This window comes from Ailuropoda melanoleuca, chromosome 11 (assembly GCF_002007445.2).
Source record: "Ailuropoda melanoleuca isolate Jingjing chromosome 11, ASM200744v2, whole genome shotgun sequence".
NCBI lineage: Eukaryota > Metazoa > Chordata > Mammalia > Carnivora > Ursidae > Ailuropoda > Ailuropoda melanoleuca.
In genome coordinates this window covers 4,302,216-4,319,977 of record NC_048228.1, presented here as the reverse complement: position 1 = coordinate 4,319,977, position 17,762 = coordinate 4,302,216, and the positions used below count along the sequence as shown (strand labels likewise).

The window sequence follows — 17,762 nt, the reverse complement described above, 5'->3', positions numbered from 1 at the left end:
GTGTCGGCGGCCAGCAGCTCGGCCAGGTGCGCGGGCCGGCCGCCCAGCGCAGCCAGTAGCGTGGCCATGCTTTTGAGCAGCGTGGAGATCTTGCTGCACCAGGCAGGCAGGCTGGCGGCGCGGCCGTGCATGCGGCGCGGATCGACGGTGAAGCGCGGCGCCGAAAGGGCGGCAGAGATCGGCAGCAGCTGCTCCAGCTCCAGCTCCAGCTGCTCCAGGCGCGCCTCCAGCTTCTGCGCCTTGTGCAACACCTGCAGGTTCTCGATTTGCTGCTCGATGCGGAGAATGTCGGCTTCGGTCATGAGCTCGCCGAAGGGCCCGAGGATGGCGTTGTGCGCGCTGGAGTACCTCCAGCCCTCGCGGGGGTAGCAGCACGAGCTGGCGGCCATCAGCTAAGGCGGGGAAGACAAGAGAGGGGAGGGAGGCGCGTCTCCCTCTGGCCCGGTTCCCGCAGCGGCCGCCGGGGGCGCCATTTGCATGTCCCGGGTGGTGTAATGGCTCCGCGGGGCTGTGTTGGCGGGGATGGGCCAAGCCCGGCCGGCAGGTGATTGCACTGGGGCGAGGCCGCTACTCCGGGCTCTGGGCAGTGTCCTCTTTGGTCGCTGGCGGGGTCGTTGGGCGCTGTTGCAGAGGCAGGGCGGGCAGACGGAGTCTCCACACCTGGCTAGGTTGCTCATTACACCACCGAAGGAACATGCAAAAGGCGTTGAAGCTGAGACGCAAGGCCGCCCTTTCCCACCCCGTCTCAGGTCTGCATGCCAGCGAGGCCTCGCCCAGACCCATGACCCCTTCTGAACGCCCCCTGAGGCCCAAGCCCTCCCTGTGCACGCCGCCAGTGTCTTACTGCGGAACCGGCCGCCAGGCTACCATTTCGCTCCTAGTCCCGGGACCAGGAATAATAATCAATTTATGGAGCTAGGCCAGGGATTTCCGACAGTTTCGTTCATTCCTCACTTGAGTGCTGAGCTTCTCCAGCCCGGGGGGTTGAGGGGGCTGTCCTCCCAGTTCATCTTGACCCACTACAATCCGTTCCTCACAGACAAATAGGAAGAGGCCACTTCCCCACATAACCCCTCCCAGGCTCCCGACTGCTGCAGGAGAAAGTCCATTTTCTTCAAGGCCAGGCCTTGGGGATCGGAGCCCCACTGACCTCTCCAGCTCCACCCCTCTCCTAGTACAGTCTTGGAGCCTGCTTGCTCTGTGTCCCACTGTTCCCAGTCCACCTCTTGCTCATCTCCCAAGTCCACCTTGGACATCACTTCCTCCTTCCCTAACGCCGCCCCCAGCCCAAATAGGATGGTGGGCTTAGGGCTGTCGCAGTCTTCTGCATGCCCCATCGCAGTGCCCCTGTATTGTAACAGCCCAGTTGCAGGCCTTCCTGCTCACTCAGGCTCTCGCATTATCTTGTTTCGTATTCTTGGGGGGGGGGCACTTATGGCTCTACTAAGATGCTGTGTTTGCTTGTTGGTTGACCGCCTGACATCCCTTCTCCCCTTGCAGCCACCTTGAAAAGGCCCTGATATGTTTATTGTGAATCCCTAGAGGCTACAACAGTGCATGTCACATACACAGCACCCAGGAAACACGTGTTGAGTGGGTCTGTGGCAAACCATCCATCCAGCCAGTGATGATGAATCATCTGACAGATAAAATATCTTAGGCGAGATGAGGCTCAGTATCCATGGCTGGAAAATGGCAGTGCAGGGAAAGGGCCCAGGCCAGGCTGACTGCAACCAAAAGCCTGTTGGCTACTCCCAGTGTGCTCCCTGGACCAGTATGGTCAGCCTCACCCAGGAGCTTCCTAGAAGCACATTAGAGTTTGATGAACTTGGCCATCTGGTGCCTGAGGCGGGGTCAGGGGTCGAGACTGGGGACAGTCCCAGGTCAGGGAGGTCGTCCAACCCAGTCCCCCCCCCCCCAAGGTACTGGGAGCCACCCGAGGTGGAAGGGAAAGGCAGGCTTGGGGGGGGTGATGTGGGGGATGGGCCGAGGGCCCAGGTACAGACCCTCCGGGAAGCCCCACCCCGCCCACCTTCCGCTTCTGCTCCTCCTCCTCCTGCATCTTCAGCTGCAGTTTCCGCACCATAACCTGCCTCTTCCACTCGGGGATGGGCCGGCCCTGCTCATCGTGCGTGGGGATGAGCGCCTCCACGTCCAGCTGCACGCCTGGCGCCGGGGTGGCGGGCGGCGCCGGCGCCACACTGCCATTGAGCAGAGGCTGGGGCCCCGCGGCCGGTGGGGTGGGGCTCCGGGCTGGTGAAGGCGCAGGCGACGCCTGAGGCAGCGGCGAGTCGGCCTGCCGGGAGAAGCGGCAACACTGAGAGCCTGGCGGGCAGGGGCGAGGGGAACCCGGGCGGGAGTGCCCGGCGGGCCGCCTACCTGGGAGATCGGTTGCCCGCTGCCAGAGAACACCGTGGTCAGCCCCTTGCTCTGTGGCGTCGGCTTCAGACTCTTGCCTGCCTTGATCTCAGCCAGTAGCTCGGAGTTGTCACCCGTCGGGGACATCATGTTGAAAGACTTGGTGCCTGCGCGAGGCAGGAGACAAGGTGCTGGCCGGGGGCGGGGCCTTTGTCCCCGCCGCCCCCTATCTGCCCCTCGGCTGCCCCCTCCCCAAGTCAGGAGGGGTGAGGGCCCCAGATGGCAGCTCTCCAGGTCCCAGGTCCCCTGGGCGGTTCTCGCGGACCCCAGAGGGGGGTCCCCAATCGCAGCTCGCCAGGCCCCACCATCCTCCCGGCCCTACTCACGGGGCTTGGGGGCCCCGCCTGAAGGCCCTCGGGAGTACATGCTGGGTCTCGGGCCGGCCCAGGGGACTCCAGCGAATGTCTCCACCCAGGACACTGACTGACCAGCTCCAAGACACTACCTGGGGGCCAGCCACCTGACCTTTGTCCTGGGTTCCCTGGCTCGGCCCTGCCGGGGTGGAGTCTCCCTCCAGCCCTCTCTGCATCAGCAAAGCTCAGTGACCCTTGGACTGAGTCGCCTGGGGCCTCCATGGCTATATGCACTCAGAACCCTGGATGCCAGAACCCAACCGGTCCCCTCCCCAGCCCCCATACCCTCAGACAGACACACGCGCAGACACACTGGTTGCAAGCCCGTAGCACACTTATGGCAAAGCGCTGCTCATCTCTGGGGGACCTAGGAAAGCGGAGCCCCTACTAAGGATGTGGGGTGAAGGCACCCAGGAAGAAGGGCCAGGTGAAAACATGCAAATTACCAGTGCACAGAGTTTGCATTTTCTGACAAGCCTAGCGGAGGTGACTGAGGTCTGGGAAGGGCTGTCTTTAGAGACTGAGGAGGGGTGAGGGCTGGGTGAGGGCAACAAAACAGGGCAACAGGGGACTTTTAGGTTCCCCAGGGGCTGGGGATCCCTGAGCGAGGAGCAGGAGGGATAAAAGGAAAAGGTGCCAGGGAGGCGCTGGCACCGGGCCCATTTATTTAGGCAAAACTGACAGCCCCGGGCCGAATTCGTGGGTGTGTATGCGGGTATAGTGGAGGTTGGAAGGTGGCTGTAGTGTGGAGGACCCCTGGCCTGCTGGCCCCTGGCTCTGCCCTTTTTAAAGTCCCAGGTCCTTCGGCCTTGATTTCCCTGAGCGTGCCTTGTTCCCCGCCCCGCACCTCAGCCAGGAGCCAGCAGGCACACAGCTACTCACTCTTCCTGTGCCTCAGGACTCTCACTTCTAGGGACCGAGAGGAGAGAAGTGACAGCGAAGTTAGGAGGGGGAGGAGGCTAGGGTGAGGCTAGGACAGCGGGGGGGTGGGGGGGACAGCAAGAGAAGGGAGGGCAGGAAGAAGGGAGGGAGATGCATGGGGGGGGGAAGGAGAGAAGGAATTTTCCAGCTCATCTGACCCTGGCTCAGGCTGCTCTGGGGCTCCACAAGGGTGGTCCTCCCAGTTCTGGCCCTTACTGGTCCCTGAGGATTGGGTAGGGCTGCCTCTGGCCCTGGCCCCCTAACAAGGGCCTCAATCTTGGCATTGGGTTGGGATAGGGCACCCAGCCCAGGTTCTGCTGAGAAGGGGTGTCTGGAGAAGCCTGGAATCTATTTTTCATCTGTTCCTAGCTTCAGCCTTGCTCCAGATGGAAAAAGCTAACCCCAGAGCTGGGGACCATGCTGGAAGCTCCGGTGGTGGTGAGCATGCTACCGTGGGCTCCGGTCTGCAGGGGCTGAGGCTCCGCAGGTACCCTAGGGAGCCCAGGCTGGTCCTGCTCCGGACCCTATTATACTCTTGCACTCCTAGTTAGGGAGATGAAGCTTTGGTTGGTGTCACGAAACATGGTCCCTGCACTGAGTGGCTGGGCAACCCCCCTCCCCCCAGGCTTGGGTGGGAGTATCAGCGCCCAGGCCCGAGCTCCTGGGCCTTACAGGAGGCCTGGCATGCAAGTGCCTGACCCACATTATGGAAGAGAAGCTCAGGAATCCTGGTCACCAGTCTAGACCTTAAAAAAGATGTGTGTGTGGGGGTGGTCATCAGGAGGGAAACGGCAGGGCATCATGGGTCACTGGCCTTGTCCCCATAGCCAGGTCCTAGCTGGCCTGGGGCCTCTGGGGGTATCTGACTGGAAGAGTCCCTGATGCATCTGAGAAGAGCCCAGGCTGTAGCTAGCTTCGAAGAACAAGAGATAGAGGTGAGGAGCAGAAGAGAGATGTAGGATAGATACGGGGCAGGAAGAAGCTTGGCCAGCAGCCCTGCCTCCTTGAAACTAGTTCTGCTTCTCAGAGCTTCCCATTAGCACCAGCTCATTAGAAACACCAGCCACCAGAGCTGGGAGGCCTTCCCTGCTGGATGGGACCTGGGCCCAGAGCGGCAAGGGGACTTGACCGAGCTCACACTAACGCAGAGCCTTTGCTTAGGGTCCTCTTTGGGCTAGGGGCTGCAGCAGGAACAAGAGAAGAGTGAGCGCAAGGGCAGTCGCAGCTGGGAAGGGAGCGATGTCTAGGTTTCCCTCCCCTTCCGGGCTAGCGCCGCCCCCCACCCCGCAACCCGCCCCTACTCACTGCCAGTGGACGAGGAGGAGCGACGCTGCCCGCAGCCAGGGCCAGCGCCCTCGAAGGGCAGAGGCGGAGCAGGCGGCTGCGAGCTAAGGGCCTCCGGCAGGGGCGGCGGCGGCGGCGGCGGCGGCAGCTCCCTAGACGCCTTTGGGTCCGCGGCGCAGCCGTTATGCACGTGGTTCCCGGGGAGCAGCGCCGCCTGCGGGGGAGCGGAGGGGCTAGCGAGTGAGAAGCGGGAGGCCAGGCCGGGTCCTGGGCGGCCGGCGGGTGCGGGCTGGCAGGCACGCACCTCCTCGCTGTGCGCCATGCCCGGGCCTGCGGCCAGCGGCTCCCCCGGACAGCGGCCCAGCTGCCGGTAGTAGTCCCCCGTGCTGGGCTGCTTGCTGAAGGCGCGGGGCTTGCGGCCGGAGTCCTGCCTCCTCAGCCCGTTGTGGCCGTCGCGGGAGCTCAGCTGCGGGAAGACAGCGGTGGAGGGGGCTTCAGGCACTGGTCCCGGCCGCCTCCCACGCCCCGCCCCCCCCCAGCTCTTCACATTCCCGGGGCTCATGGCCAGCGGCCGTCGAAGGGTGCAGCCAACCGGGTTCCCAGACCCTCCTGTTCTCAGAGCGGAGATGGGGCGAGGGTCCTGGGAAGGGCAGGCTCGGTCGGTCCTACAGGGAAGGGTTTTGGGAGCGGGCCAAGGCCCACAAGGGCCCCCACTCAGGCTAGAAGGGGCGGGACCAGGGGCGGGTTGACCCAGCCCAGTCGCCAGGGGGAGCCGGAGAAGGGGCAGCTCTCGGTTTAGCTAGAGTTAAGACCTCCGCCTCACCCCACTCCTGGCCACCCGACCATCCCGCGCGTCCCCACGGCTCTGCCGAACCCTCTCTTTCGGGGACGCCGGCGAGGGAGCCGCCCTCAGAGCCCTTGCCCTGTTAGGCTCCTGCTTGCGCAGGGCTCTCAGCTGCCGGACCCCGGGGCTGCTCCTACCTGCGCCTATGCCGGTGGCCCCCGCTGTGCACCTGGCGGCGGGGGCGGCATGGACCCGACACCTGCGCTACCTGATCCTTCCTCTCAGGTTACGGCCCAGCCCTTGCCCGCCTGCGCCTAAGAGCGCCTATGAGCTCCGCCGGCCTGACATCACCCAGGGCCCGCCAATCCCGGGCTGACCCACTCTCAGCAATAGGGTACTCACGGGGGCTCCGACTGCATCGCCACAACCTGCCGCTGCTCCTACCTGCCCGGAGAGGCAGATGTGGCCCCGCCCCCCGCGCCTCTTCCCCTCCGCTAGGCGCTGGGCACCCCGGCCTCCATCCTCCTCCCCCATCTGGTCCCTTCCAAACCCCGTGGACAGAATGCGGGCCTGACCACGAGCAGCGGAGCCCCCCCATATTTGGTACCCCTGGGTTCCGGGTCACGCCCCGCCCTTCCCCTCCCGCATCTGGAAACCATCGACATCCGCGTAAGCGACACCGACACCCGCGCCTAAGCCTCGGGTTTCAGGGGCGGCAAGGCGGGCTCAGATGACAGCGCGGTGGCCCGCCCCGTCGCAGCTGCCCCCCGCTAAGCCCAGCCCAGGGAAAAGGACATGGGGCGGCAGGGCCAAAGGCCGAGTCACCGCGCGGGGGCTGTCCCCTGCTCCATCCTCCGCCCGTGCGTCCCCGCGGTGGCCCCGGACCTCCACGCCCCACCCGAACCGGCTCTCGTTGCAGGAAACCCTACACCACAGGATTTGTTTTCTGGGCCAGTCCGCTCCCTCGGCGCCCCCTGCAGCCCCAAGGCGCGGATGCCACGACCCTGCTCTGGATGCGGTCAGACAACGGCCAGGCCCAGGGGGCGGAGACGGGGGACGCGAGGCACAGCCGGCACACAAAGGGCCCTTTGTGGAGCTGCCGGTCGCCTGCGGTCCTGCACGCACACACCGGGTAGGGGCACGGGACCTCGAAATCCTGGTGCGCAGGGGAGTGGAGGGGCCACAGCCTGGGCCACCGCTCCTGTGGCTTGGGGCAGGGCTCACACAGCCGATGGCGGGGGAAAGTCGGCTGGCCCATGGCCCCCTGCAGTTCTCTCCTGGGCCCTCTCCACCTCATCGAGATGAAAGAAGACCCGACTGAGAGCTTGGTCCAGGATGGCAGTGAGGGCAGGGTGGAGTCATTGTGGAGGTTGTCCTTCCCCTCCCCCACCCAGTGGCCCTGTGACCTGAGTCACCTGTGGGCAAATTGGTTACTCAGCTTGCCTCTGGAGTGTCTTGCTTTGGGCTTGAGAGAGAACTAGAGGTCAGGGCTCCCACGGGACTGTGGGGGGGCCTCTACCCCATACTAGGCAACCTGTGCTCTCAGGTTGTCCCCTACTTCTCAGAACACCCAGAACCCCAGCCCAGGGGTTGGGGCTCCCTGCCCAGGACTCTCAGCTATCAGACAGTCCTCTTGCTCCAGAGCTTCAGCCAGAAACCCAGTGGCCCCAACATCCTGGGCACCTCCCATTCAATGTACCCTCACTGGACACTCCCGCATGGCTCCCATCTCAGGACTGACCCTTCCACCACCCTAGGCACTCCAAGTCCCAAACTGGGAAGCCAAATTCAGTCTCAGCCCTCCCTCAGCCCCCTCTGAGTACACGGTCCCACTACTGCTCTCTCCCCCTGCCTCCGCCCTCCCCGTGGCCCTTCACAGCCATGCCACCTGCATCTCCCCCGGGGAGGACACCCCCTTGGGAGCCATTCTCCACCTGACCCTGGGGCTGTGGGCATGTGTAGGGCTGGGGAGAGGCTGTTTGCACGTATTCTCTGACAATTCTGTGACCACCCTGCCACTCTGTGCAAGACGTGTGGGAGGACCCAGCTCCCTGAGAGGCGCTGCTGTCTGATTTATGTTCCTTCACCCATCCCCAGCTCCTGAGAGGGTGGTGGCTTTGTCTTACTCATCTGCCTGTCCCCAGTGCCCAGACCTGGGTCCCCATGGGGCTGGCCAGGAGCTTCGACTCTCGAATAGGCCACGCTGGCCCAGGGCCCCTCACCCTGTGCCCGCGAGCCAGTCTCCTGGCCTCAGGTGCTGTCTATCTGCCCAGGCGCATAGGGAGGCAGGCAGGTGGGTGAAGTTCACTACCTCCTTCTTGAAGGCCTCCGTCTCCACATGGCGGAGTTTGCTCTTGGTCTGTATGTAGATATCAGCTGCATGTGGCCCCACGGGGGGCTGGGGAGCTGGGGAGCCTGGTGGAGGTGGGGGCAGCTGGGTCCCTGGGGGTGGGGGTGGCGGAGGGAAGCTGGGTGGTGGTGGCAGTGGTGTGGTTCTCTCCGTCTTGCCCCGGGGCCGGCCCAGCTCCGGGCTCAGCATGTCCATGTAGTTTTGTATATCTGCAGCTCTTGAGCTGGGAAGCCCTGCGGAGGGAGCGAAGACTGGGTTTGGGAGTTTGCAGAGAGGCTGTCCCCCAGGACGGAGACCCTCTTCCACCCAGAAGCAACACACCAAGGGGTGAGGTGGGCTTAGAGGTGCAGCTCGGCATGGCTCCGCTGTGGGCCCCAGCAGTGCACGGCCCCCCTCGCCCTGCCCTGCATGTGTTGGGGAAAGAGTGCACTCAAGTTTGGAGGGAGGCCCAGGGGGCTTTTGACGCCAGGGCATGCCAGTGGGGCACAGCCACCCGGAGGGTGAAGGGGCAGCTCCTCGGGTCACCTGGCGGCTTGAGGCAGCCATCGCAGAGTGTGTGGCAGTGTGTGCCTTTGTGTATGTTTGTCAGTACTCGCACGTGTTTCTTTGTATTTACAAATGGGTTTGCATCCGTGTGCGGACATGGGCTGTGTCTGTGTGTGTTTGCATGTGTACACACGTCTGGAGTGTGGAAACGGAGGCTGAGTGTCTGCTGTAGCACAGGTGTGGGCGTGCATCTGCACAGGGCTGGATGTGTGGTTGTGTGCTCCTGTCTGTATATTGTGCATACACATGTACAAGGGTGCACACTTGAGTGTGACCAGGTGTGTGTAAAGTCTGGCGAACACTGTGTGTGTGCGCGTGTGTGTGCGTGTGTGAGTGAGGATAATGAATCATTTGCGGGGTGCAGGTGGGTTCTGTCTGAGGGAGAGTCCCTGTGGACCTACAGGTGTGTTTGTGATGGGTACAAGTGTCACCTGCCTCTCACCACAACCAGCAGCCCCTCCTGGTGACCTGGGCTGCCTCCAGCGTCAGCTGTGGGCGGAGCGGTCCTGAGGCTGGCCCTCACGGCCCAGTGGCCAGTCCCAGTCTATGCTCCCTCCTCCCTCTTCCCAGCCCAGCCCACTCACGGCGTGGGGGGCGCTGCTCCTTGATGCTGGAGTGGCTGGAGGGGCAGGAGTCATAGTTGGAGAGGGTGCTGGTGGGCGAGCTGAGGTCAAAGTTCAGCGGCTGGACTGACATGGTGGTATTAGGTGAAGACATGCCGGAGTCAGGCTGCTTGGTCTCCAGCTCAGCAGACGGATCCCGGGACAGGACACGGTGCTCCACACTCTGAACGGGAGGGGAGGCAGTGGGGACAGCCTGACCCGAAGACGAGTGTGCTCCAGGCCAGGGTCCTGCTCAGCCATGTCCTTGCTGGGCGACCTAGGCCGAGCTGCTTCCCTTTCTGGGCTCCCTCCGCATTCTGAGAATGTCTCTCAGGTTCTTCCCAGGGGAAGATTCACACCCAAGCCCGGCCCCCTGGCAGCGGGACTACAGGTTGCTGGGAAACTCCCACCCCAGCCACTCCTTGCTCAGGGGGATTGAGAGACTGTCAGAAGAGAGGGCCCTGGTCTGGACCCCAAGGAGAAGACTGCCGTGGCACTAGCCTTCGCCCTTCCTCATCAGAGGAACTGGGCTCCAGTGTATCTGTGGGGAGGGGCTCAGGTGCCACAGCTGCTGGGGTCAGGGGAGGCATGCAGGGCCCCCACAACTTGCAGAAAAGACTAATTCCCCATGTCCTGGCCAGCAGCCCTTATCTCTCCTTGCTCTACGGGGGCAAATCCCAACACCAGCCCAGCCTCTATCTCCTGATGGGGCCCTTGGAGAAAGGGTGGGGCCTGGGGTGGCCCCCTGAGTCTGGTTGGCAGCCCAAGCTCAGGCTGTAAGCCTGCTGTCCCCACCACTATCTGTGCCCCTGCCCACAGGCCTGACCCTCCTGGCACGGGACCGGGCTGGGGTGGGGGTCCTGCTTACGTTGCCCATGCTGGCCTTGCTGCCGGCAAGCCCGCTCGCTGGCTCCGTTGGCTGCCTCCTGCCCAAGCCTGCTCCTCCCTGCCCGGGGCCCCCTCCCTGCCGAGAAGTGTCACAGGCCCCCCGGGAGTGGGAGGCAAGCCTAGCACCAGGTAACAGCTCAGCAGCCATGCTCATTGGCCCTGTAATTAGGGGCTCTGTGGGAGTGTTTGCCTTTTCTGGGCCAGCGTCCTGCATCGTTTAGATCTGTCACTGCAGCAGCTGGGCCTGTCTGGATGAGGGAACCAAGGGGAGGGGGCTAGACCCTGCTGCCTTTTCCATGAGCCAAGGGAAAGCACAGGGGCTGGGCTGGGTGGGGGTGGGCAGCTGAAAATTCTCTTTTTGTGGCTGACAGCAGTGGGCACTAGGGGTGCCAGGCAACCCCATGGATAACACTCTGCAGCCTGGAGTGTTGTCTTCAAATTTCACTTCTCCCACTTACTAGCTAAGTGACCTTGGGCAAGTCACTTATCCTTTCTGTACGTAAAGAGAGAGAGCATGCCGGGGTGCAGGGCGGGGCGGGGGGAAGGGGGGAGGGAGAGGGAGAATCTCAAGCAGGCTCCACGCCCAGTGCAGAGCCTGACGCGGGGCTTGATCTCACAACCCTGAGATCATGACCTGAGCTGAAATCAAGAGTCAGACGCTCAACTGACTGAGCCCCCCAGGCTCCACTGAGTTTATCTGTAAATGTGGATAACAGTACTTCCTGCCTCCTTTTATACCCTGTGAGGGTATAAAAAAAGATTTAAAAAATTAGTGAAGTGCCAGGGCGTGGTAGCCAGTAAATGCCATACACATCAACTATCGGTACTGAGTTCCGGTGAGATTCTACCATAAAGCACAGGGCAGGGTACCTGCCGGAGTAGGAATTCATGTGATCATGTTTGTGGCAACTGTAGCTGCTGGTAAGAGGGCCTGGAGGGGCTGGGGTGACCCCCCCTCAAAACAGAATCATACACTCTTTCAGTGGGAAAGAACCACCTCTGGTTCAGAAATGCCCTGTACCATCCAGTTGGTGTACCCAGCTTACAGGGTACTCACTCTCTGTCGGACCATCACTCTCTCTGGGTGGCCTTTGGGGGGAAAATTCTTCCTCCAGTCCAGCTGCAGTCTCTGACCCCCTGGGCCTTGCTGTGCTCTGGAGCACCCAGAACCGGGGTGCCCACCCCTCCTCATGCTTGCGGACAGTGCTATGGCCAGGAGGCCAACCCACCTTCTCCCCTCCAGGCCTCATTTCCCAGCCCCTCTTCTGGCCAGGCTGCACCTAGAGCTGGTCCTCCTAGATGCACCTGTGAGACCGACCCTCTGTCCTCCCTCCTCCCCTAAAGCGGGCATTACATCAGATAAGTCAGGGCCCTGGACTTGGAGCCAAACACACCTGAGCTCAAGTCCCAGGAGGTGACTTCACTGCTGTGCAACCATAATGAAATCATTTAAAAAGCTAACACAGGTTTCCAGTTATGAAGTAGCCACGAAGCGAGCAAACATACAACGTAGCTGCGTGACCTTGGACGAGACTGGGGCAGTAACACCACCTGCCTCAGGGGTGGTGGAGACTTAAATGAGCCACCAGTGTGGGCTGTGGGTAGGTGAACGAACTTGACTATTCCCATCGGTATGGAAGTGTCTTGTGGTTTCTCCACCTTCCTCCTTACCAGGAGGACGCTGCCCTCCTCCCTTTGACCCTTTTTCCTTCACCCCCTCACTCCTCCATGGTCAGTGGTTCTGGGCTGAGAGAGGGTGATGGTCTAGGGCACTTCCTCATTGGGTGACCTCGGACAGGGGCTTCACGTCTCCGAAACTCAGCTTCCTCCGTGGTAAAGGGGTAAGAACACCTACCTTTCGGGGGAGGTGGGGATGGGGTGGGGGAAAGATAACCAGGGTCTCGCGGTCGTACCATGTTCTCCACTGTCCGCAGGTAGCGGGTGCAGTGGCTGTGGCCGTTGTAGTCCGAGAGGTCGGCGGCCGTGAATCCGTCGCGGTCGCGGACGTCCAGCTCCGCGCCGTTCACTACCAGGATCTGGCAGCACTGCGAGGGGCCACGTACTGAGGACCCCGGCCGCTGGCCCGGACCCCCGCGCCGGGGCAGGGCTGTACTGAGAGCTCGGCGCCAGCAGAGGGCGCCCGTCCCCCCCACCCGCTCCGGCCCCGCCCCCACCTCCAGCTCTCCGTTTTCCGCGGCGTCGTGCAGCGGGGTCCCGCCCCACAGGTCGGCCGAGATCTCGCCGCCGTGCAGCAGGAGCCAGCTGAGCACTTTGGCGTGGCCGCGGCTCGCCGCGAAGTGCATGGCCGTGGCGCCGTCCTTGTCCTGCTCCGACAGGCTCACGTCGGTGCAGCTCACCTGGGCGGGAGGGGGCGCGGGAAAGAGGGGCGGGGGCTGGGCGCCAGGCCCCTCCAGGCTCCGCCCCCCCGTCCGTGCAGGCCGCTTCGCGAACAGACCCCGCCCCTTCCCGGGCCCCGCCCCGCCCTGACCCCGAGCTCACCAGCCACACGATGACCGAGCTGCGGCCCATCTGCGCCGCGGCGTGCAGCGGGGTCATGCCGTCCTGGGCGCTCGCGTGCGGGTCCGCGCCGCATTCCTGCACCAGGTACTGCGTCACTTCCAGGTGGCCCTCCTGGCACGCCAGGTACAGGGGCGTGGCACCGTTTTTGGTTTGGGCATTCACTCCCCTGCGGAGACACAGCACCCACCGTGGGCTCTCAGCGCCCACCTCCCTCCAAAGGCTTTTTACTCCCCTCATGTTCTTTGGGGAGCTCTGGAGGGCTGGGAGAGTGGGAGAGTGGGTTGGAGAAGGTCTAGCCACCGGGTCCTGCTGTCCCTGACTCCCTCTGGACTCTTAGTCCTATGCCAGCCTCCCTTAGGGGGTCCCCTTTGGCTTGGCCACCCCAAACCAGCAGCCTCCCTTCTCCAGTGCACATCTGACTGACCTAGTCCCTGTCTTCACTAAATAGCCCAAGGTCTTTTCACCAAGGTCTACAAGGATGTGGAGATCTGGCCTCTTCTTACCTTTTTAGCCACGTTAACCCATTGTCACTGTGAGTCCCCAAACCTTCTGTCTTACCTGTCTGTCTTTGATCAGGTCCCCTCTTGATCTGGAATGCACTTCCCCCCTCCTCTCTAAGACTTAGTCCAGATCCCTCCTCCATGAGGCTGCCCTGATTTCCCCAGGCAGAGCCGATCTTTCCTACCTCTGTGCCCCATACGGCCCTGGGCTCACTCCACAGACTGCCTGTCATACTTGATTGAACATAACTGATTTTGGCTTCTGCCTCCCCCAGGAGACTGAACTCCCAGAGGGCAGAGGAGTAGGGCTGCCAGATAAAACACAAGATGCCCAATTAATTCTGAATTTCAGAGAAACAAGAAATCATTTTCTAGTGTAAGTATACCCCAAACAAGGCATGGGACATACTTACACTAAAATATTATTTGTGGTTTATCTAAATTAAAATTCACCTGGATATCCTGTTGTTAATCTGACAGCTCTACAGGCGGCCCCCATTCACAGGGCACTTCTGGTGTGCTGTGGTATTGATGGGCAGTTCTCACTGGATGCCCTAACTTAGTCCTATTGTCATTCCCATTTTGCAGAGCGGCATTTGAGCCTCGGGGGCTGTGACTTGCTAAAGGTCACAGGACTGGTAAATGGCACTTGAGTGTATGCTTGTGATGCAGGGCCTAGTGCATGCAGTAGGCACGCAGGAAAGGCCATTCCCTGTCTTTACTCCCGGGACTTTCCTGAGGTCCAGTTTGCAGCGGTGTCTGCCCCTCATCCCTGTTCCCTTACTATTCTCCCTTACCTGGCGAGCTGGGAATCAACCCCATAAGGTGGAGTGCTGCTGGAAAACGGAAGTTGGCCCCCCCACTGATTGAGCCTCGGTTTTTCTGACTTCACAATGGGGTGGACCTCCCAGGGCGCAGTTACCACAGTTGGACACTAGGTGGAGCCACAATCTAGGCCAGACACAGGAGCCTGCTAGGGCCATCCACAGCAGGTCTCAGAAGCTCTGGTTTGGGGCTGAGTCCCACCGCGCTGGATCTGCCCTCCGTGCCCCAGGAAGTGAGCCTCTTCACCTGACTAAACATCTTCCCATCCATCTGCCTCCGGATCTACCCAGCGGTGACATTAGTCCCGCACTCTCCACCAATGTTCACGCACGCTCTCCCTCCCTCGTCCAAGTGCCAGCCCAGTGGTCCATTAACATGGGCACTAGGCCACCCAGTCCTCCTCCATCTGCCCACTCACCCACCCTCTTGTCACCCCCAACATGACTTGGTCCCTTCCCCTCACACACCCCTTGGACCCTCCTCCCTGCCCCTAAAACCTTGGTTCCTATCCACTTCCCTGACCCCTGCCCTCAGGCCACCTGCAGCCCTCACTGGGCACCTCCCTGCTCTCTCCTTACTCCTGACACGGGCACCCCTACCCCAGACACAGAGCTGCCATTTTTCTGGGCCTGATGTCAAGCACGGCACTTCATGTATTTGGTGTGGAACAGGGACCATGCCTGGCTACCCTCTGTTTCCCCACCCGAGTTGGGGCAATGGTGCTCACGAGCCCACGCTGCACCCGGCAACAGAGACCCGCCCACACGCCTCTTCCCAGGAACACTCTGGCTTGCAGCCACCAGCCTCCACACCCCAGTGCCATCATGCCCCCCCCCAGGCATTCACATACTGACGTGACAGTAACAGCCTGCTTAATATTTCATGACCGACACTCAGTGGCCTGAATTATTCACCCCGTAACCAAGGCACAGAGAGTACTGGGGTCCTGGAGAGCAGAGGCTGAGGGGGCCACCACCCAGGACCCGGTGAGGTCTCTCTGGGGAGGCCTAAGGCAACGTATGGAACTTGGGGCACCGGATCTGCCAGGAGCCCTGCCCTTCTTAGCACCCCTGCTTGGCAGGTGTCTGTGATCCTGGGGTGTCCAGCCAGCCTGGGAAGGTCTGAGAAGGTCCGAGAAGCTGGCACAGAACAGGACCTGAGCAGGAGGGGGCAGTCATGACCACAACCTCTTGCCGGGCCCGTGGCTGCCACCCCAGCCGGAGTCTCTGGGACAGAGGAAGCCCTCCATCAATGCTCCGGCTCACCACCATTCCTGTTAATATTTCAGTGTCTGCATTCTTGGAACCACAGCGTCCAGCCCGGGGAGGCCCCAGCATAATGGCTCAGACAGATACACTGATGGGCAAGGGTGGGAAAGGGGGTCCAGGCCTTGTTACCCTCTTCTACTTTGGCCTGGAGGCAAGAAGGGCTGGGGCCCCCAAATGCTCCCTGGGGGGAAATTGTAAAACCGTGGATGAGCACATGGAACAAAATCTATGAATTTAGATGAAGAGAGAGATGAGTTTATAATAGTGGTCATAATGATAATCAGTAACAGTGATTGCAGGTACTGTTTATCAAATGATGGATCTGTTTCGGGCGCTGTCATGAGCAGATGCACATGCTGTCCCCCTAGTCCTCTCAGGGACCTGACGGGGTAGGTGCTGGCATTGTTCCCCTTTCCAGATGAGGAGACTGTGCACAGAAGTCTCAGATCGCTCGATGACAGAGAGGCAGAGAAGGACCTGGGTCGAAGGAGGACCTGGGGCGTGAGTCCCTCCCAGCTGTGTCACGGTCTGGCCTCTTGTCTCTGTTCTCAAAGCCACCCTGGGAGCGGGGGCAGTAAGCAACCATGAGACGGGCTTGGAGAGCCCTCGGCACGGGCCTGTCACCTGGCATGAGCCTGGAGCCACTGTTATATTTTGGGACCCCTTCTCCCTGTGCCTCTGCAGGGGCACTGCAGGCCTGGGGTGTCCAGGCCCAACCAAGCACAGGTCAGGCCAGGCACTGCTTCTGCTGTGGAGACTCACCCAGAGGAGAGGGGCGGGGTCTGGGGGTACTTCTGGCCTCAGCATCCCACTGGCTCCAGCCCATCAAGTTCAGCCAAAGTGACACTAAGAGTGACCATTCCAGTCCCAGCCCCTGCCCTTGACCCTGGCCACCGCTCAGCACCCTGACTCTGTAGCTCACTGGGCAGGGCCCTAGTGAGTTCTTAACCTCCTGAGCCTCAGTTTCCATATACGGCAAATGGGCATCATAATTGTCTAGCATCTCCTTGCCTCTTATAAGAGAACAGAAGAGGAAGCTTTGGGAGGTTAGCACATTCCCTTGGAGGGAAGGCTGCTCTTTGCTTCCTGGTGCTGCAACCACATCCTGACCAGCCAGCCCCCTCACTGAGGCCTCAGCTGTCACTCCCCATGACCAAAGGCCAGGGGTTTCCCATTCTCATCTGACTTGGCCATTCCCTAACAGGTGCCTCTCCTGAACACCTGCTCTCTTGGCTTCCTGGACCAGCCACTGACTCACCAGCCAAGCCTCCTAAACCTTCTTTGCTGGGCCCTGGCTTCCACCGGACCTCCAAAGGTGGAGATGCCCCAGAGTCTCCTTTCTGAACATCCTCTCCCTGCTGGTGAGGTCATCTTCTTCCCAGGGTCAAAGGCCACCTGCACCCAATGCTCTTCCTCTCTCCAGCTTGGACCCGAAGTCTACCCCCACTCGCTGTGCATGTGTGCAATGCCCAGGCCTCTGGAACTTTATGTGCCTGGAGCGGATCTCTCGCCTTTCTCCCTCAAACCCTCCCCCGCGTGCCAACTCCATTCTGGTAAAGGACACCACACTACCTTCCTTTGAGGGTAGCCTAAGCCCAAACCCTAGGAGTCTTTGGAGACCCTCAACCCTTGACCTCTTTATAGGTCTGCAATTCTCCAGCAACAATCACATAAATCATATTTTTCTTCCTCTCTGGGAAAAAGGTGACACGGATGAACTTCGAATAGTAAGAAAGTTACTGCATGGTGATATGAAACAAACATGGAATGCTTGCTGGAAATCTCCGTCCAGACTGGTGCCAGCTTACTGTGGCCTTTGCCACAAGGAGCAAGGAGTTACCTGCCCATGGAACCAGACTCAGGTCAAAGAGCAGCACTTCCAGTGGCCCTCCTCTTTGGCAATTATTTCTGCTCCAAGGAAGGCCAGCACAGAGGTGTTCCCACAAGGATTAGATCTCCTCGTCGTGGGGTTAGGCTGTCCTGGATAAAAGTCATGGGTCCTTGGTGACTCCACCTCTCTTGTCCTCTAATGGTGCCTTCTGGCTTATTTGAAAAGATTCCAAACTAGGCCTGGCTCAGGGAAGAAATGCCGTCCTTACTTGAGGAAGGTTCTAGAATAGTCAGCTTTACACCCAATCCACCTGCAAACCTGGACTCTTTCTGGGAGCTCACCCTTCCCTGCAGCTCTCCCAGCCTTCCAGGCCTTCTTTCTGGTCCTCAGTGAAGCCATGCTTGATCCCGCCTCAGTGCCTGCCCCCGCTGGCTCTTCCGCCTTCTAAGGCTCCCAAGCCAGACTTGTGCAGGGCTGGCCCCTCTCTTTACCCAGGTCTCGGATGAGCTCCCACCTGGCCTAGGAGGCCTTCCTTGACTCCCTCAATTTAAAGAAAACCCCACTGGTTTCTACCAAGCTACCCCGTTTCGCTTTATGGCTCTTGTCACTGGGGTTGTCTTGTGCGCCTACTTTGTTCATCCCAGGGACACATGTCACGAGGCTGCCACAAGC

At 61.0% G+C, this 17,762-nt stretch overlaps 1 protein-coding gene across 2 annotated transcripts in view; it reads right to left on the bottom strand.

Moving 5' to 3' along the window:
• Positions 1-17,762, bottom strand: part of ESPN (espin) — a 38,008-nt gene that overhangs the window by 3,839 nt on the left and 16,407 nt on the right. Inside the window, exons 6-11 of one of the 2 annotated variants that reach the window (XM_034671152.1) lie at positions 9,241-9,442; positions 8,072-8,343; positions 5,281-5,442; positions 4,998-5,190; positions 2,380-2,525; positions 2,033-2,296 (exon numbers count right to left, since the gene is read on the bottom strand). In XM_034671152.1, coding sequence (XP_034527043.1) covers positions 2,033-2,296; positions 2,380-2,525; positions 4,998-5,190; positions 5,281-5,442; positions 8,072-8,343; positions 9,241-9,442 — 1,239 coding nt within the window. Of the gene's footprint in view, positions 1-2,032; positions 2,297-2,379; positions 2,526-4,997; positions 5,443-8,071; positions 8,344-9,240; positions 9,443-17,762 lie in introns of both variants that reach the window. The other variant, XM_034671151.1, reaches the window with a different exon arrangement.